At 43.3% G+C, this 20,895-nt stretch overlaps 3 protein-coding genes across 3 annotated transcripts in view; 1 reads left to right on the top strand and 2 right to left on the bottom strand.

The window, feature by feature from the left end:
• The window catches only part of SDR42E1 (short chain dehydrogenase/reductase family 42E, member 1), a 312,532-nt gene that overhangs the window by 77,810 nt on the left and 213,827 nt on the right, over window positions 1–20,895 (bottom strand). The window lies entirely within an intron of this gene.
• Window positions 1,689–13,644, top strand: LOC309347153 (uncharacterized protein). Its single transcript, XM_081871493.1, has 3 exons — window positions 1,689–1,942; window positions 7,512–8,413; window positions 11,365–13,644. The coding sequence occupies exons 2-3, from the start codon at window positions 7,538–7,540 to the stop codon at window positions 12,271–12,273; spliced, it is 1,785 nt and encodes a 594-aa protein (XP_081727619.1). The 5' UTR covers window positions 1,689–1,942; window positions 7,512–7,537; the 3' UTR covers window positions 12,274–13,644.
• MPHOSPH6 (M-phase phosphoprotein 6) lies at window positions 16,573–20,239 on the bottom strand. The gene is made up of 3 exons (XM_081870331.1): window positions 20,090–20,239; window positions 18,499–18,599; window positions 16,573–17,323 (listed from the first exon to the last, which is right to left on the bottom strand). The coding sequence occupies exons 1-3, from the start codon at window positions 20,120–20,122 to the stop codon at window positions 17,182–17,184; spliced, it is 276 nt and encodes a 91-aa protein (XP_081726457.1). The 5' UTR covers window positions 20,123–20,239; the 3' UTR covers window positions 16,573–17,181.

Below are 20,895 nucleotides of genomic sequence, written 5' to 3'. Positions count from 1 at the left end.
GGGAGTCACGCGTGGGTGGCTGTTGCCCAGAAGGGGTGCAAGGTGCATGGTTTCTCTGCCAGGCAAGGTGCAAACCCCTTCTTCCCACCCCTCACGTTTTTCTAGGGACTGGTGGCAACCCTGGGCACAATGCACTCTACTGAAACATAGGGTTCTCTGCCTCCCCTGATTTGTCAAAACGAAGGGGGAAGCGGGCAGGAGATTGGGGGAGGCTCATTAGTCGTGGGCGGGCAGCGTGGTTGCCCAGGAGGGGCGCAAGATGTGCGGTTTCTCTGTTGGGCAAGGCGCAGGGGGTGAGATGACTTCAATCCTCTTGGCCAACTGGAGTGGCGGCAGAGCTGGTGCAGAGCTGGGCAGCTGAGCGTGAGAGATACCGTGTCCCTGATGGCCAGGAACTGCAGAAGTCAAATTGACTTTTTCTGCTCCACTCTCCAGGGGAGCAAACTGCACTCTGCCCCTTGGCACTTCACTGCCCCCCCCCAGCTGTAGGGCAGCTGAATAGGAGAGGGCAGGCAGACTATGGAGGCCCCGCGGTGTGCCCCTCCCCTCCCCTGCAAGGAGCTCAGTGATGGCACTCAGGGTGGGCTGAGAGGAGCAGTCGCCATTACACAGTGTTTGATGTTTAAAATTACCTCAGTGTTTGATGTTTACCTCAGTGTTTGATGTTTACCTCAGTGTTTGATGTTTAAAATACTTATTTCTTAATTTTGGGCTCAAAAAACAGGGGTCTTCTTATACATGGGCACATCTTATAGATGGGAAAATATGGTAATTCCTCCTTCAAGAGCCATGGCATACCCTCCAACATTTCTCTGATGAAAATAGGAACGTTCTAAAGAAAAGGGGGACATTCTGGGATCAAATCAGAAACTGGGACAGTCCCTGGAAAATAGGGGCACTTGGAGGGTCTGCCATGGGCAGATGGTACTTCCTTCAATGAGAGCCATGAGTGAATGGTACTTCCCCCATCAGGAGCTATGGGAAGACAGCTCTTCTTCCATCAGGAGCCATGGAGCATTCTGTGTGAAGGATTTTACAATTTACTGCTGTTACTCCTTACATTTTTTACTCTACTCCTCAAAGAAGCTCAAGGTGGCACATGTGTTTCACCCAAGCCTGATTTTATTCTCACCCCAACCCTGTTAGGTAGGCAAAGCTCAGAGACAGGGACCTCCCCGCTGATAAGAGATTTTTACACAGAGCTTGAATGGTCAGCTGTCAGGTGTGCTGTAGTAATGGGTTTCCTGCGTTGCCAGGAGGTTAGGCTAGATTAGAATTGCCATATGTCTGGTATTTGCTGGACATACCCGGAAGACTGTAGTCGGAAGCAGTGTCCGGGTGGAAATTGGCAAAATGTCTGTGAAAATCCGAATGTATGGCAACCTATGTTGGCAGTGTCATTTTTGCCCAACAACTTTTGTGTGTGGATTTTCATTTTTTGAAATATGGCAACCCTAGGCTAGATGACACTGGAAGTCCCTCCCTACTCAATGATTCTGTGACTTGGTCCAATGTCATTCAGTGAACATGCCCCCCATAACAGTTTGGGTGGTGGTGTACAAAACAAAAATGACTGCAGCAGTCAGACTAACCCACTCCTGTGTATCAAAACAACTCCATCTGGTTTTACCAACCGGAAATCCAGGGTAGGACATGTTTTCTTGGCAGTGGAAAAGGGGAAGATAAGAAAACAGCTTACGCAGTTAGAAACTGCAAAGCTCCACTCTCTCTTCAGCTTTTGCCCTCTTTGACTCAGAAGAGAGAAATAAAGGGACACTGGTATGGATTTCTAGGACAGATTTGACTTCTGAAACTTTTGGCTTTGGTGAAACAGGAGCCAGAGGGGTTTGCGTGATCCTCCCACTTTTTAGCAAATCATTCAAGGAGACTGAGAAACTTGATCCTCCTGTATTCCCTGTGCAAGTGAAAGGCACGCTAGAAGGTAAGGCACTTTAGCAAACACTAGAATTTCTTACTGAATACAGCTTTGCTGGGCGTAACCTTCGACACCTCTGGGCGTAACCTTCTCTCTCTCTCTCTCTCTCTCTCTCTCTCTCTCTCTGTGTGTGTGTGTGTGTGTTTGTGTATGTATGTGCATTTAATTTTTTTTTTTAATTAGAGAGCATTTTTCATGTAAATGCATCACACAGGGTAGCTGACACCATTTTTTAAAATTGCAATTCCATAAAAGCAATTACAAGAGACAGGATCAGCACTTAAAAACCATTCTTAAAAATTCTTTCTAAACACACACATATACACTTGCACAGACACAGGAAAAATGGCTGCCTGTTGCATAAGGACGAGATGAAATGGTTCAAGGTTGATTTAGAATCGTGTCTCTTAAATATGGTAAGTCTAAACCAAAAAGGGGTTTAAAGGGATGACTCAGCTGTTTTGTTAAGACACCAACAGGAGGGGAACAATATGAGTCTACAATTGTGCATGCCAACTGAGTTATAATCAAGCTGCTAGGAACTGGATTTCTTCAGACTCTTTAAAAAGAAGAGTGTATAATAATAATAATAATAACAATAACAATAATAACTATAACAATAATAATATATTTTATTTGTATCCCACCCTCCCTGGCCAAGACCGGGCTCAGGGTGGCTAACATCAAAGTATATAATACATTAGAACATAAAAACAGACAATCAATTAAAATACAGCTTAAAATCAGATTTAAATTCAGAATAAAATCAGATGGCAACCCACGAATTATAACTATAGGGGTTGGGAACATTAAGTGCTCACCAGGCCCAGCTATTTGTGTTGGTCTCATATGAGCCGGTGAGAAGAGTTAGAGAGGCCACTTACATGCAGGGTCTTGTAAAAAGGCGGCGGGGTGTGTGTGTGTGTGTCAGACTGGGCCCTGACCAAAGGCCTGGCAGAACAGCTCCATCTTGCAGGCTCTGCAGAAAGATATCAAGTCCTGCAGGACCCTGGTCTCTTGTGACAAAGCGTTTCACCAGGTTGGGGCCAGGGCCAAAAAGGCTCTGGCCCTAGTCAAGGCCAGCCTAACCTCCTTGAGGCCCGGGACCTTCAAGGTGTCATTGTTTGCTGACCGTAAGCTCCTCTGCAGGGCATACCAGGAGAGGCGGTCCCGTAGGTACAAGGGCCCTAGGCTGTACAGGGCTTTAAAGGTCAAAGCCAGCACCTTAAACCTGATCCTGTACTCCACTGGGAGTCAGTGCAGCTGGTATAGCACTGGATGAATGTGATTCTGTGGCGAGGACCCCATAAGGAGCCTCGCTGTGGCATTCTGCACCTACTGGAGTTTCTGGGTCAGCTTCACGGGCAGCCCCGCGTAGAGCAAATTACAATAATCAAATCTGGAGGTGACCGTTGCATGGATCACAGTGGCAAGATCAGGGTGGGAAAGGTAAGGGACCAACTGCTTAGCACGGTGAAGGTGGAAAAATGCCGCCTTTGCTGTAGCTGCAACCTGCGCCTCCATAGAGAGGGAGGTGTCGAAGGTTACGACCAGACTCCTGACAGAAGGCGCTGGTGCTAACTGCGTCCCCCCCCCAAGAGATGGGAGTTGGCCCCCCAACCCCATGTCATCCCGACCCAGCCAGAGGACTTTTGTCTTTGAAGGATTTAACTTCAACCAGCTCCCACGTAACCATCCAGCCACAGCTTCCAAACATCTGGTCAGTATAGTCCATTTAGAGAAACTTTCCTGGTTTCGGAGACCTTTTAGATGGCAATGTGTATTCCATCACTTACTTCAAAATGGGTTCAGGCAAATTATTCCATTTTCCCCTGACATTCCCTTATTGGATAATTTCCACGTTTTATGTGATACTCCACATGGCAAAGCCACTTCTCGAAAAGTACTGGAATCTAGTGCAAGTTGAGTGCTCATTTCCATGTTATTCACTTCCAGGGGGTGGGGGAAACTGCTTGCAAGAGCTGGAAAATTGCAGGAGATTTGTGCTGTAATTTCATGTGATGAAATCTGGTCTAGTATCCCAGGATACAGTCATTCCTTTTATTTAAAATGCTAGCGTAACAGATCAATCAGAAAGCTAAAGTTCCATAACACAACAGCTATCAAAGGGAACCTGGGATAGAATGGCTAGTGTTAAGAACAAAAGAAGAGCCTCTTGGATCAGGCCACTGGCCCATCTAGTCCACCGTCCTGTTCTCCCAGTGGCCAGGCCTATAGGAAGCCCGCAAGCAGGATCCAAGCACAAGAGCACCCTCCTCTCCTGTGGTTTCCAGCAACTGGCATTCAGAAGGATTTCTGCCTCCAGCTGTGGAGGCAGAGCATACCCATCATGGCTACTAGCCATCGACAGCGTTTCCCTCCATGAATTCGTCTAATCATCTTTTAAAGCCATCAAGTTTGTTGGCCATCTCTGCTTCCTGTGAGAGTGAGTTCCACAGTTTAACAAAATGGTCTCAGAGTTTAACTAGCATTATAATCAGGAAAACTAACACAATAATACCCACGTCTGAATGCAACCTTAGCAATGTGAGGATTGAGGGGAGAGGTCCTCCTGCTCATTCTGCTGAACCCTGGACTTCTTTCCCAAGTCCTGCTCCGATGGCACCACAGACAGGGACCAAGCTGCTTTCCATGACATATTAGTAATGACAGCTCTACAGACTCAAGAGTTACTAAGGCAGAAGATCAGAAACCTCAGTGGGATTGCAGGAAAGGGAGTGTCACGGTGGTAAGAAATTTGACTGAGTTCTCAGCTGAAAGCAAACCTACCTAATTCACCCTCTCTGAAACAATACACAACCCAAAACGTGCTCTGAATTTTGCAATGCAGTTCGCTAACCAAATACTTTCTTCTTTATTTCATATCCTGCCTTTCCATTTTCATGCTCAAAGCACTTAAAGTGAAGAAAACTATGATAATAATCAATAAGTACAAAAACACACATGATAATAACAGGAACAATCTACAAAATCAGAACAATCTGGGAGAAAACTGAGGACTGACCCCTCCATCTGCTGCTGTCTTTGGACACAATGGGACGCGGGTGGCACTGTGGGTTAAACCACAGAGCCTAGGACTTGCCGGTCAGAAGGTTGGCACTTCGAATCCACACGATGGGGTGAGCTCCCATTGTTCAGTCCCAGTTCTTGCCAACCTACCAGTTCGAAAGCACAAAGTGCAAGTAGAGAAATAGGTACCGCTCCAGCGGGAAGGTAAATAGCGTTTCCATGCGCTGCTCTGGTTCACCAGAAGCAGCTTAGTCGTGCTGGCCACATGACCCGCAAGCTGTCTGCGGACAAACGTCTCCCTCGGCCAATAAAGCGAGATGAGCGCCACAACCCCAGAGTCGGTCACGACTGGACCTAATGGTCAGGGGTCCCTTTACCTTTAATGTGTTCAAATACACATATACTAGATCAGCAATGACTGATAAAAATGAATTACATTAGGAGGGTTGGTTTGTAAAAATATGTCTGTTAGGAAAATGGCATACAGAAAAGTGTATATTGGGAAAGGTATCCACTGAAATGCTGACAAATTTTCATGGGCACTTTAAAACAAGAACAACCCAGGCACATGCAGGAATATGGAGCTGAATTTAAGATTGGGACAATGAGAAACTGGAAATCGAGAGATTCACTCTTTCCTGGTCATGATTACCAAGGAATAGGCTGCTTTCAGTTTGCAAATAACCTTGGATTTTTTAAAAATTAAAAAATCCTAAGCTTAAATAACAGAAAGCAAAACAGATTGACATTTCAACACTACTCCTTCCATACAAGTAATCACAGCTCAATATACTTCTTTCAGGAGAGGGGGCTGTCGATTGGCAGAGAGTGTGTGTGTGTGACCCAAGAACCTTGCAGTGGATGGAGAAAAGAAACAATAATACTGTTGTGCCAAAGTTCTATGCGAGTTAAATTAGTTATGAATCAGTGCTTTTTATTTATGTCTGCATTCTGGAAGTACACTCAAAGGAATGGGGAAAGTTGCCCTTAAAGCTTTCTGATATTTAACACTACAGCTTGACAATTGGCAGGGGTCTGTTTGTAAATAAGCCTGAACAGTCGTGTTCACCTGATTACAGGTAGCTGGGGACCACAATTGCTTTGTGAATCAACCCTTGTTCTCTTAGTAATGGGTTTAGCAAAGTGGTTAGGAGACTGAGCTGCACATGACTTAGGGAGTCCCTGCTTTAAACATTATCTCTCCCATGAGATCATTTGGCAATATGAAGGCAGGCCCCCCTTTAGTCCTCCCTTCCAAAATATGGGGTATAATAATACTGACCTTACAAGAGGGATGAGGAATCTGTGGTCCTCTAAAGCAGTGTTTCCCAACCTTGGGCCTCCAGATGTTTTTGGCCTACAACTCCCATCATCCCTAGCTAGCAAGCCCAGTGGTCAGGGATGATGGGAATTGTAGTTCAAAAACAGCTGGAGGCCCAAGGTTGGGAAACACTGCTCTAGAGGAATGGTGGGAGACCTTGAGCCAAGCCCAAGGGTCAAGTTAGACCTGCCTGTCATGCACTGGACATCATATGACATGAGATGAGGTGCAGATAGGCACACGACTGAGCTTAAAAGCAGGATCCACAGGCACTACGGATTTCAAACCATGGGCAGCAAAGGAAAATGGGTCCCTGAAGTCATTGTGTCTTCATGTGGTTGACAGGTGGGAGGTCTTTCAAAGCTGGTCCACAGGACATGGAGGAGGTTAAAGATCTAGCCCACTGGCTGAATCCTGTTTCCCACTACTAGTCTAAAGGGAAAAACTCAAAAGTGTGAATGGGGATAAGCGGTTCACATTGCACCTTCCCTCCAACCTCCAAATATCCCTGTGTTCACTGAGGAAGATCTGCAGGGGACTTCCACTCACATTTGCTTGAACACGATTATGCAAACTCCTCCATGCAATGCAAGTTCTTGCTTTATCAGGCTCCTCAACTGCAGAGAGTTCTGCTTGTGTTCAAGTGGAGTGTGGAAATGCCATAGCTCAGTGACAGAGCATCTGTTTTGCACACAGAAGGTGCCAGGTAGAGATGGAATGTATAAGGATGGAGGGCCACTGCCAGTCAGTGTGGACAATATATGGAGCTAGATGGACCAATGGTATATGGCAGTATATGGCAGCTACCTTTGTTTCTGATCCAACACAGGGAAGACCAGAGACTCAGTATGTGGGGTGATGTGCCTGGGGATGTTGGGAACAGGACTTGTGTGTGTCATTCTCTGCCTGATGAAGCTTTCATGTGTTTGGGCTAACACTTGAACACACTTTATATGTTGTTGGCACTCCACTCCCACCTGTGCCAGCCAGCATGGCCAATGACCAGAGGGGATGGGATCTGCAGTCCAACAATATCTGGAGGGCCACAGGTTCCCCAACCATGCCTTATAGAGTTAGAAGTACAGCTATATAAAACATACGAATGCTTTGTACACTTGAAAGTATCATCATTCCCAACATCTGTAAAATAGAACAGAGATCATGCAAGGAGGTAGAATAATCTAATTATTCACCTCTCTCTCTCTCTCTCCCCACCATCTCCAGGACAGTAGGAGGAAAAACTCATCAACATGAATATCGAGGAGTATTTTGCAAGAATTTCCTACAAAGGCCCCCAGGAATGCCTGGACTTAGAAACATTAACAGCAGTCTTTCAACATCACATCCGATCGGTGCCGTTTGAAAACCTCAGCATGCACTGCGGCGAAACCATTCAGATAGACTTAGAATCAGTCTACAACAAAATTGTGAAGCGGAATCGTGGTGGCTGGTGCATGGAGAACAACCACCTCTTATTTTGGGTCTTTCAGACAATGGGCTACGATACCAGCCTTTTAGGAGGCTATGTTTACAGCCCTCCTCAAGACGCCTATGAGAAAGACATGAATCACCTCCTGCTGAAAGTGGTGATTGACAGCAAGGCCTACATTGTGGACGGCGGCTTTGGGATAGCCTACCAAATGTGGCAGCCAATGGAACTGGTGTCTGGGAAAGATCAGCCTCAGACACCGGGCATCTTCCGCTTCACTGAAGACAATGGAGTGTGGTATTTTGACAAAATGAAGCGCAAGCAGTGCACAGTAGGTACCGACAACATATTCCCCTCCTCTGTTACCCCAGAAAACATGACCTGCAAGAAAGTTTTCTCATTTACCCTTCAGCCACGGACGATAGAAGAGTTTCGGCCTATGAACCTGCATCTTCAAACTGCTCCAGATTCCCTGTTTGTGAAGAAGTCTATCTGTAGCCTGCAGACCACCAGCGGCTTTCAGGTTTTGATTGGGTGGACGTTGACAGAAACCACATATAATTACAAGGGCCACGTGGATCTGGTGAAAAGCACCACCCTTACTGATGAGGAAGTGGAGAAAACTCTGCAGGAGCGATTCAGCATAAGATTAGATAAGAAGCTTGTCCCCATTAACACCAGCTTGATATCCATGTTTTGATTTGAAGAGCTACCAGAGCTACAAACATTCAAAGCAAATTGGGAGAATGATGCTTGGATCACAGAATCATAGAATTGTAGAGTTGGAAGGGACCCTGAGGGTCATCTAGTACAACTCCCTTCAATGCAGGAATCTCAACTAAACATGATGATGATGAATGTAATAATGTTTTTTCTTGATTAATATTTTGCCATTCCTTGCTATGATGGAGTGTGAAATCAACAGTAATTTTTATCACCAATTCATGCCGAAAATAAAGAAGATAACATCAACAAAATGTAAAGGTTGCTGTGTTGCCCCATGAGAAAAAATCCTAAATCCTAAAATGGGGGCGGGGGGAGAGATAGCAAACATTTGATGTTAGGAATGCAGATGTTAGGAAGCAGGAACATACAATTATTGATTCACCACATTTAACAATATAAAACCCAGCTGTTAATCAGGGCAGTCTTCATCTTAGGGAGAAAAAATAGGCAAAGGCATCTTGTTTATACCACATTTCTAAAACTTTTTATTCTGGCTTTGAGAGAAGTCAAAAAGGGAGATGGGACCTGCCATGGCTCAACTGGAACCACTCAGCTATATGGGTTGCAACCAACGTTAATTCTACTTGGAGTAGACCCACTGACTGCCTTAATTTTAATAGGTCTACTCTGAGAAGGATTTAGCCAGCAACAACCCATTGAAATTAATTTGTTGTTGTTTAGTCGTTTAGTCGTGTCCGACTCTTCGTGACCCCATGGACCAGAGCATGCCAGGCACTCCTGTCTTCCACTACCTCCTGCAGTTTGGTCAAATTCATGTTTGTAGTTTCGAGAACACTGTCCAACCATCTCGTCCTCTGTCGTCCCCTTCTCCTTGTGCCCTCCATCTTTCCCAGCATCAGGGTCTTTTCCAGGGAGTCTTCTCTTCTCATGAGGTGACCAAAGTGTTGGAGCCTCAGCTTCAGGATGTCCTTCCAGTGAGCATTCAGGGCTGATTTCCTTAAGAATGGATAGGTTTGATCTTCTTGCAGTCCATGGGACTCTCAAGAGTCTCCTCCATTTAGGTTCATTAATTTCAATAAGGATACTCTCACTAGAACTTAAGAAGCATAAAGATCCCTGTGGTACTGGTCAAATCTAATCCAGCATCATTGTTCTCAGTGGCCAACCAGATGCCCATGAGAAGCCTACAAGCACAAAGGCACAATAGCAGCTCTACCCTCCTGCAGCTTCAGTAACTAATTCAGAAATGTTACTGTCTCTGAGCATGGAGACACAGCATAGCCATCCCGTCTAGTAGCTATTGATGGCCTTATCCTCCATGAATTTGTCTCATCCTCTTTTCGAGCCATCCAAGTTTTTCACCATCACTATAATCGTGAGGGAGTGACTGTGCAATGCTGGATACAAGCTACTGATTTCAGTGGTCCAATGCCCCATATTACGTGTCCAGCTGTTTCTCATATCAAGCAAGCTGTTTTGTTGTGTTAGGACACCACTTTAAAAAAGTTAAGAACCAAAGTTCAATCAGTTCATGGATCAGTGGAACTGGAATATGTGCAGACATTTCAGGTGGACTTTCTCCCCTCCAAACTTTTTAATGACCAACCCCCAATAAGACGAGAGAGAGAGAGGGGAAGAACGGAAGGATTAAGATCTTTGCAGATCTGAAGCTGAAAAATTCAGCTCAGCTCTTTATACACACAGTACAGCAGACTGCAATCCGAAAAGCACAGGGAAATCTCAAAACAAAAACAGATAAATATCTTAACAGGTAAGATATTTTTTGTTTTGTTGTTTTTTAAAAAACTCTTAAGAGCAACTTTAACCGGTGTAGACCCTTGGATTTTGGATAGGCCCTCCTGGTCCTCTATAGCCTGCAGATCTACATCTGGCCACAACCAAGAACCTGATCTTTTATGTCGTCGTGCTGGAATGGCCTCCTCCAGAAATAAGAAATGCACCAACTTTGAAATCATTTCATTGGATGCTGAACACTTACTTGCCTTCACTGGCTGTTGATGTTAGTCGCTGTAGAATTTTAAGCAATTCTAAGTACACTGATTGAGCTTGATATAAAAACAGTTTGTACATTTTTGTGTTGTATTTGTTTATTTTTGAATTGCATTTTATGCAACTGTACACCATTTTGAAATGTTCCAATAGCAGCACAGTTGTACCTTGGAAGTCGAACAGCTTAGTTCCCAAATGTTTTGGCTCCCGAACGTCACAAACCCAGAAGTGACTGTTTGCGAACTATATTTAGAAGCCGAACATCCAACGGGGCTTCTGCAGCTTCCAATTGGCTGCAGGAACTTCCTGCAGCCACCAGAAGTTGTGCTCTGGTTTTCAAACATTTTGGAAGTCAAAGGGACTTCCAGAATGGATTCCATTCAGCTTCCAAGGTACGACTGTATATAAATATCTTAAATCATATATAAATTTCTGCTGAACGTGTAAAACTGCTTAGACTGAGTCAGACCATTAATCTATTTGTCCACTTTAGGTGGTGGTGGCTCTACAGGGGCTTAGGCAGAGGAAGCAGTTTTATAGCAAGATCATTTGTCCATATAACATAATATTGCCTATACTGACTGGCAGTTACCCTTCCACAGTAATCTTTCATGGCCCTATCTGGAGATGTTAAGAAACCTGGAACCTTCTGTATGCAAAGCACCTGCTCTGCTAGAGAGCTACAGCCCTTGTTACTGATGCAGAAAACACAACCTCCGCAAACAAACCAGTTCACCATACTCAACACATGCATACCAGGTTGCAAGAACAGAGCACTATCAAAGGAGAGTCTTTGTTAGGCACTTAGTAGATCTAAACAGGTATTTGTTCCTGTACTTCTCTGCTTCAGCTATGCAATTTCTTTGATGCTACTCTCCTTAAATATATTCAGAGAAACCACTGTGCAAGCTGGCAGGACAGGGAAAGAAGCCTTTCAGGCTGTCATAATTTTTAATTAGCTGCTTTAACATTTGCCTTCCAGGAAACATGAACATTGAAGAATATTTCACAAGGATTAGCTACAAAGGCTCTCTCGAAAAACTGGATTTTGGAACCTTAGCAGCGATCTTCCAGCACCACATACGAGCTGTGCCCTTTGAAAACCTTAGCATCCACTGCGGGGAGACGATTACTCTAGACTTAGATCATGTTTACAACAAGATTGTGAAGGAAAAACGAGGGGGTTGGTGCATGGAGAATAACCAGCTTTTGTCTTGGGTTCTGAAAAAGCTGGGATATAACACCACCATACTGGGAGCTTATGTTTACAACCCGCAGCAAAACACCTATGCTACTCAGATGACACATCTCATCATCAAGGTGGTCATTGACGAGAGGGCCTACATCGTTGATGCAGGCTTTGGTGTCTCCTACCAAATGTGGCAACCGTTGGAGTTGGTGTCCGGCAAAGACCAGCCACAAATGCCTGGGATATTTCGTTTCACAGAAGACAACGGTATTTGGTACTATGAGAAAATAAGAAGGAAGCAATACATTCCCAGTCAAAACTTTGCCAACTCAGATCTCTTGGAAAAAAGGGAGCGCAGGAGTATCTACCTGTTCAGCCTTGAGCCAAGGACAGTAGAAGACTTTCGGTTCCAGTGCTCCTATCTCCAAACGTCCCCAGATTCCGTGTTTACCAAGAAATCTATCTGCAGCCTCCAGACAAATGATGGGTTTAGGGCTTTGATTGGATGGACACTTGTGGAGACAAAATTTAACTACACGGAAGGCACAGATCTGGTGAAGCACACAACGCTGAGTGATGACGAGGTGGAGAAAACACTGAGAGAGAAATTTGGTATAACTCTGGAGAACAAGCTTGTTCCTATTAACATCAAAGCGACGTATACCATCTAGTGTAGAAAACAAAACACGGCACAATGCTATGCAATTGCAACAAGCTTTACCATCTTCTTAAATCCATCATTCTGTAAATTGCAGTTATGATTAAAACCTATCCATAAGCTGTAAGCACCCCATGTTAGGCAGAAGAGGATAATTGTATATTGTGGGGTTTTTTTCACCAGCACTGACAACCCTGTAGATGCAAACCAGTGACTGCAAAGTACTTAACATGTCTTGGATAATGAATTTTGAAATGATTTAAGCACTTCAAAATGGAGGAATCTGCATTTCACGTTTTATTACGTTACATGGATCTGAATTCAAAGCAGGACTTGCTCCGATATGTACCCAGAACTAATGTGTGAACGAGGGATACTCCAGTCATTTCAATACAGGAAGCTCGTCTAAAGGAATGTTTTTAAGCAAACTGCCATCCTTTATTAACATAAAATGGGGCAGCCCTACAAAGGATACACTGCATCCATGAAAAAATGACTCATTTGGGCTTATTAACTCTAAGGAAATGGGAATTTTAGAATTCAAATATCTTAGCTGCCAACAAGCTATTTCACATTAAAAGCTACATGACCTAAAATGTTAGCAACAGACTGAACTCACCCTCTCTTCTTACCCCTAGAGTCTAATGCTGATCATCTTTTATGGAGCTCTGCACAGGTATTGTGAAAGGGAAGCTTTAATTAAAATACTTCATATACTCATCTCGGATTTGTGAGGGCACATACTTTTGACGAACACAATGTTTAATATAGTGAGCAGGCGGTGAAAATCCTATGTGAAGCCTTAATCTGAAAAATATGGATATTGATATAATTTTAATTACACGAACTAATATTGACAGAGGCTTTTGCTCCAGTCTCCATTTATTTCTGTTCATATATACACTGGTAACACTTGTGAGAGTTATACTTAAGTCACCAGCGCTAATGAAGTCTTGGTCTGTGTAGTTCCCCCACCAGCCTTACGGATCTGCTATTACAGTACATTGCTTAAAATTCCTCCAAGCCAATCAAAAAAATCCTTCAGCTTCATATCTCTGTAGACTATTTTGTATGTGGCTTACTGCACAGCAAGTTCTTTTTGGAGAAATGGCTTTCTGGTCCTTATGAAGCTGTCCATGTTTGGGGGGAATCCACCCTCCCCCCCCATTTGGAATGTTGGACTTAAAAAAAAAACAAACAGCTTCTGCAACAAAAATTAAATTCCATAGAAGACAAAGAGATAAATGTGCGTCAAATGTTTAATTCTGATTTTACAACTCCACGGGGTTGAGGAGAACTGCGAAATGCCTGGAGGATCAGGCCTGCTTCCACTGTTTATTCATTTCCACTATTTAAGTGAATACAAGTGGGTGAAAGTCCCAGTAAAATTTTACTTAGCAAGACAGGGGTATATACCACCTTAGCAAGCCAGGGGTATATACCATCTTTATCTTCAAAGGAGTTCAAGGTGGTACACAAGGTTCTCCTCCTCCCCATTTGATCCTTACAACAACCCTGTGAGGTAGGTTAGGCTGAGACATGGTGACTGGCCCAAGGTCACCCAGTGAGCTTCATGGCTGAGCGGGGATTCAAACCCTGCTCTCTAGTTCAACACACTAACCATTACACCATACTGGATCTGAGTTTTAGATACTCTGGACCTATTTTAGGAGATGGGATGTGTTAGACTGCCCTTTTAAGCATATCAATATTTTCAGCTTTTGTTTTGGCTTCATATTGGCTTTAATTCTTGCATTAAAATTTTTGCATTAAAAGTCGTTCTGAGTTTAAATTTCATTTTCAAAAAGTGATGAATAAGTCCTAATACCATAGCTAATAATAAAAAAGAACAAGGACAACAACTTTCCCTCCGCCTAACTAGGCTGCTGAAAGCTTGCAGGTGGAGGAGAGCTGGAAAGGTTTTTATGAGAAAGGACTTTGAGCTCAGTTCCAGTAGAGAAAACAAATTTCTGGGTTGAAATACATTCAGATGTATCCTCTCCCTCAATTCTGTGTTCACCCCTCACTTGACCCGAGCTAGTAGACCTCTGAGTTCTAGCAGGGGAAAGGGAGGGAGGGTGGAGAACACAAACTAGATATTGCAAGCTTGAAGTCCACCAGCACCTGCTGTAAACTACAGCAACAGGGACCAAAGTCTAATTGCATTTATGGATCAGTGAAGTCAAAGAGACAGGATTCTGCCAGGATCAGCAGAATCGGACATTTCTACGATTTGAAAAGCTTCAGTACAAAATGGGTGGGGTGGGGTGGGGTGGCAGGGAAGCTCTGTAGAAGAAGGGCTCTGGAAACATCAGCCAAAGGAATGGTGAAAGGTTCAACTGAATGGATACAAAACCGTGATGAACTTTATCGCCAAATTCAGACCATAACACATAACTAAGTCCTTCAAAAACGCATCTCTCTGAGAAACTGCATTATGCCTCCTGGGCTGCATTCATGCAGCAGTTTCTTCCATTTCCCCCTTTTTGCATTATATTTGAGCTTGCAGAAATGATTCCTTACATTTCCGGAAAACTAATGGAATACGGTCAGTGCTTTTCCCCCCCTAGGGGACCGTAGGGGTACGCATACCCCTAAACATTTTGTGAATCTAAGTTTGGCCTCATTGAGGGGCATTATTTCAGTATGAGTAGGAAAACGAGTTCCCTTAAACATTTTTTTAAGGAAAAAAGCACTGAATGTTGTGCAAGTTTAGGTCTCATTTTCCTGTGATTCGATTCCAGAAAAACATCTGTTTGCAGCCCCCTTAACCCAGAATATCACAGGAGTAAAGTGACACAATTTGGGGGTGGTATTCCAGAATGTGGCACTTTCCTATTTTATTTTATTTTATGGGTAGGGGGCAGGATCATGGGGAACAGAAGCATGTGCGGAAAGTGTGGGGGAGTAGTGATGTCGTCCCATGATGCTCATTGTTGTGTCACACCATTCAGACTGATGTGAATGAAATTTAGGGCAACATGCTGGTATATCCGTCAAAAAGCCACAGTTTCATAGCACAATAACACTAGCATTATAACCAAGAAAATTAATGTATTTCAGAAGGCACCCTATGGGTTTCACTTAGTTAGTTTTGGCAGCCAGGATGTCAACGCAATTGCTGCTGCTGTCCTTTGAAGTGTCAGCAAAAATAAAAACGCAAGAAAAAGAAGAAGTTGTGACTCCACCACTGCTAAGCATGATACACACACACACACACACACACACACACACACAATTTTATCATTCCCCTGGAAAAAAAATCAGTGAAATGGTCCCCTCAGTTTATACTCACAAAGAGGGTGGATGATTTTAAGAGGCTACTTGGACACAGTTGTAGCTTGGATTGCTGGTGACTAACAGGGAAACAAAAACCCTCTCTACTTTCCCCCCTAAACAGGACTTGAGTCATAAGGGAAATGCCGCATTTTTTGCTCTATAAGACTCACTTTTTCCCTCCTAAAAAGTAAGGGGAAATGTGTGTGCGTCTTATGGAGCGAATGCAGGCTGCGCAGCTATCCCAGAAGCCAGAACAGCAAGAAGGATTGCTGCTTTCACTGCACAGCGATCCCTCTTGCTGTTCTGGCTTCTGAGATTGAGAATATTTTTTTTCTTGTTTTCCTCCTCCAAAAACTTGTGGTCTGGTGCGTTTTACAGAGCAAATTTATTCATTAATGAGTAAGAATGGCAAAGTGGGGCATGTTCAGAGTTGTTCTCCTCAAATGATAGTCAATAAATCATTTCCTAGCTGAAAACACATTTTTTTCAAAAATTGGGAAAGGGAAGGGAGAGGCTGTACAATCATTAACTTTTACTCCTGATCAGTGATGCTTTGTGGCCAGATTTTGAGTAATTGACCCAGCAGCATTTAATTAGCTCTGGAAAGTTAAAGAAGCTAACACATCAGATTTTTCTGACAGTAATAAGACCCCCTTCTCAAGTTGGAAAAAAGCCTTTATCTTTACACATGTGATCCGCCTTGAATAGCTAATAAGGTATTTTTGAGACCAAGGTTTTCATCTGTGTATCATAAGCGCAAAATACTCCAGGCATTGAGCTACTTACTTTTTGTATAATTGAGCCTGGGGCCTTGTTTCAATTAACTGTCCAATTCCATCCTGCGCTGGATCCAACCCTTTTCCATGAGCACAAGGCCACTGGAAGGAATTCAATCCATAGTCTTCATGTACAAATAAATTTAATAATTGCCCAAAACTCCTTAACAGTCAAAAGAAGACATACTTCTATTTGTTTTTTGCTATTATTTTTCCTGGTGAAAATGTTGATAAAGGTAATTAAACAAAATCAAACATTAGCCCAAATAAATTTATTGAGATGAAGCTACAAGAACAGGTGACTCTGCCTTCCCTCCCTTCTCTCTTTTACGGGTCACAGTTTTAAACAGGCAAAAGTATTGGGGCGAGGACCTTAAAACTGCCCTAGAAAATTAAAAATACACCAATAAAAATATTTTTCAAGGACATAAATCAATTACGTAAATTAACTTTTTAAAAAAAGAAATATACTTTCTCAGCAACTCCCTGTTACCCTAGCAATATGTATAAAGAATATATATATATATATTCACTATCATATAACAGGGTTGCAACTCACCTGGCTTTGACACACTCTGCATGCAGTTAAGATTCATAATCTAAAGCTGTCCTCAGCCACGTGTGACAACCTGTCTGCTTCATGCAGTGCTCAGTCAGTGCTTGTGCTCTTAAATGCCTATGCTAAAAACTGTAGAGATCAAGAGTATGTAAAATGTTCATTTATGTAGCTGCCAACTCCAAAAAATAAAAAATAAAAAAATGCACCAGTCCCAGAGACACACAGAGATCCAGGGATTTATAAAAATAACTCATATTACCATGGTCCAAAATAAGTTTTTAAAGGGCACAGAAAGCATCCAAGTGATTTAATCTTGAGGTTTCAAAAACATTTTCTTTGCTTTGGTAGGCCTCGTGTTGCTGTTTTCATCCTCTTCTATGTCTTCCACCATGTGCCGGTTCCTCTTCTTTAAGAATTTCTTCCCAATAGTTCCCACTAAAGTTTCGTACCTAGAAAAAACACACAATAAGTTAAGGAAAATACTTTACCTGCAGGGCCACCAGTCCCCTCACCTTGCCTTAAGGTCTTTGAAAGCAGTAGCAGCAAAAGTGACCTTGCGGATGTTGTTAGGCTCCAACTCCCATCAGCCAGTACAGCCAATGGTCAAGGGGATGAAAGCTGGAGTCCAAAGTACCTGGTTGGGACAGGATATTGTAGATGACGATCGCCATCTGAGGTCCTCCACAGGAGGTCTGGAGGGTGGCCACATGAGAACAGGCCATATCAGTGGTGGCTCCCCACTTATGGAATGATCTCCATGAAAAGGCTTGTCCGGCACCATCATTACATAACTTTAGGCACCAGGCAAAAAACATTCATTTATATAGCCTTTGACTTTTAACTACTGATGGCCCAATTATTGCATGGGTGGGCTATTTTAATGTAGGCTTTGGGGTGGGTTTTTTTGGTGGTTTTAATGTATGTATTCCCTTTTTTTTGCATAAAATATTGTAAGTCACTTTGATCTGCCAAAGAAAAAAGAGTGACTAATAAATTTAATACATAATAATAAAAGGCAGCAGTGAGTCAGACGGCCCAGTAGTTTGATTTGGGTGTAACAAAGCCTTCAATCAGCTATTATCAATGTTAGCCAACTCACTGCACAGCCGGAATGGAATGAGCTTCCAACCAACCCTCACCTGAAGCATCTTCTACTGCAGGTGCACCACTTTAAAAAATAAATAAATTGGTGTTTACTATAGAAGCTGGGGTGTTGATTTATTGGTATTCCTCTGCAAGTTTTAAAAGCGAACATACAAATGGATTTCAACAAACATTTTTCTATGAATGGTTATATATTATTCCCTTGGAGCCAAGCCCCCGCCCCCCGTAAATGGATTGCTATAACTTGCAATAAGTTACTATTGATGTAGCTGACTTCCAGCTAGAGTGCCTGGAGAAAGCAGGTTATTTTTAAAACAAGCAAACCAAAACCAACAACTCATCAAATCATCTCACTTCCACTATAAAATACTCTGTTTAAGAAACAACAGCACCACACACAAGAAGAAGTGCTTTGTATGTCAAGCATGTGGTTGTTTGGGAGGTTTCCACTTTGTAAGGAGAAAAGGCAGCAACACATCTTCTGGGTAATGTCATCTGTGTCATAAATGGTAATGGTTACCTTCTGGCCATTTCTTCATCCGATACATCAGCCTCCATTGCATTATCTTCCTCTTCGATTTCTTCTGTCTTGTATTTTGAGTTCATCTGGATCATTAACTTCTGAAAACGAAAAACTGGGTTATCAGTTTCCAGAATTGCACTCCTTGAAGAATGTCAAGGGGACAGATTTGGCAATAAGAGCAACGACCATTCCCCCTCCTTTTTCTTTTTTAAAAAAGATGGGCACAGGCAGAATGTAGATTTGTGCATATAAGATTGTAACCCTTCCTTTGCCTTTATTTTATTACAACTATAGCCCACCTTCCTTCCATCACAGAGCCATGGTGGGCGGTCTCCAATGAAGTAGTTCTGCTAGGACAAGGATCTCTGCTTCAGCAACAGAACTTGCCCTTGCTCTCATCTCCCTATACGCCTCCTCTCACTGAAATGCTCTGGAGCTTGAAAAGAACCCCCAGAACAGATTTAGGGGGCACGTGGTGGGTGGAGAGGGAAAACTGCTTCTTTGGATAATTCCCAGGGTTTTCTAGGAAGTCTTCCAACCAGGTAATACTGAGCACACTCAGCCCGGCTTAGATCCAGCAAAGTGGCCGGCCTTCTATCCAGCTGTATAATGCAGACCTGAGTTAATACAATGTCAATTTCATGGACTAGAACCAACTAGTAGCCTCCAGTCCATGAAAGTCTATGCCACAATAGATCTGCTAGATCCTTCTAGGTGCCACAGAACTATTTCTCGTGTGTGTTTGACGAAGCAGACTAAAATGGCTATCTCTTTGGAATGCAGCAGAGAAACTGCCTGAGCAGTAGTGCCCTCTGATCAGAAGTCTTTCTCCAGGTAATCCCACCTTCAGAGATGAGAGGCAGCTGGGGAGAGAGGGCTGTAGTGGTGGTCTCTTCTACTACAATTTGTTAGCATATCTGACCCAGGCACTTTTGCAGTGCTTCACAGTATACAAAGCATTATATATATTTGTATTGATGAACGGTATGGACCAGTTGCCTTTGGCTCATCCTCAGTTACCACTTAGCAGCAGCCAATCCATCAGGCTGCTGCCAAGGGAGAGATAGGAAGAACAATCCACTTTATTGACTCTACCAAGAGATCTGCTTCCTTTGGCCCCACCTCACTTTAAGCAGTTTCATCCCATTATGTTGATGAGAGAATTCAGCAACTTTAAGAAATGTGCCTGAGTTTCCTTGCTTTCTTTTCCTCTTCCCGCCCCATGCCTTTTTCCTTTTGTGTCTTTGTAAGCCTGGGGACAGTTTTCTTCTCCTTCTCCTTCTTTCCTTTCTATCTATTTAACTGTAAACCACTCTAACAGCCACTCGAAGAGCAAAGTAAAAATCCCAGTCCTTTAAATAACTAAATAAACAAGCCCTGTAGGTATAATCACCCCCCGTATTTATGGCAGGGGATGGGGTTACGGATGAGAGGACCTGTAGCTAATTGTGGCAGAGGTGGAATCTGCAAGTTAAGCTTTCTGTGCTTTGAAAAAAAAAGAAAGAAACATTAATGCTTCTTTGCTCACTCTTTCAACCATGATGCTACAGCAGAAGTGGAAAGGATAAAGCAGTGCCCTTGACAATACCTCCACTTCAGGGTTGAAACCTTTAAATGACATTCTGCCATACAGGAGGTCTTCACATGGCACAAAGCTTCTTTCTTCTATAATAAAGCTCCTGTAAATAAATAATAATAAAGTAGAAGTCTTAGAGAGAGTCAAACAAGCAAGGTTACCTTAGCATTGTCGTAGGAGGACTGTCAGGAGACAAAGACTGACAAAGGAAAAGCCATAGCTCAGTGGCAGAGCCTTTGCTTTGCATCCAGAAGGTCTTGAGTTCAACCTCTGGAATTCCCAGGCACTCACTCATTTGGTTTATACACTGCCTTGTCAACATAAGGACCCCTGGGTGGCAAACGCATAAATAATAGTATGCTTTTAAGGCATTCTAAAAACAGCTACAAAACATTCTAAAAGCAATTAAAAACATTCTCTCAGCCAGTTTCCAAATTCCAGGGTTTCAAGGAACTGTGTCTTTCAGCCATCAAATGCCTGGGTAAACAGGAATGTTTTTAAATGCCTCTCGAACATCAATAATGAGCGAGGGAGACACAAATGGGGCACTACTACTGAAAAGGAAGGTCATGGGTTAATGCCAGCTTGGCACCCTCCAGCAGTGGCACCACCAAGGCCTCACCTGCCGATGTTAGGTGCATCTAAAACCCTGGGCAGCAGCTGACAGTCTGTGTAGATAATACTGAGCTAGATGGACCAACAGTCTGACTCGATATACTGCAGCTTCCTATGTCCCAAGATGCTATAGAGTTTTAGAAGGCATTCTGGTTTTGCTCCTCATTCATGGAAGGTGTGGGGGCAGGGGGGGGCACACAACA

This window comes from Podarcis erhardii (assembly GCF_964252035.2).
Source record: "Podarcis erhardii genome assembly, chromosome: 7".
Taxonomy (NCBI): domain Eukaryota; kingdom Metazoa; phylum Chordata; class Lepidosauria; order Squamata; family Lacertidae; genus Podarcis; species Podarcis erhardii.
Note: the sequence above shows the minus strand (reverse complement) of the source record. Positions and strands in the feature narration are given on the sequence as shown.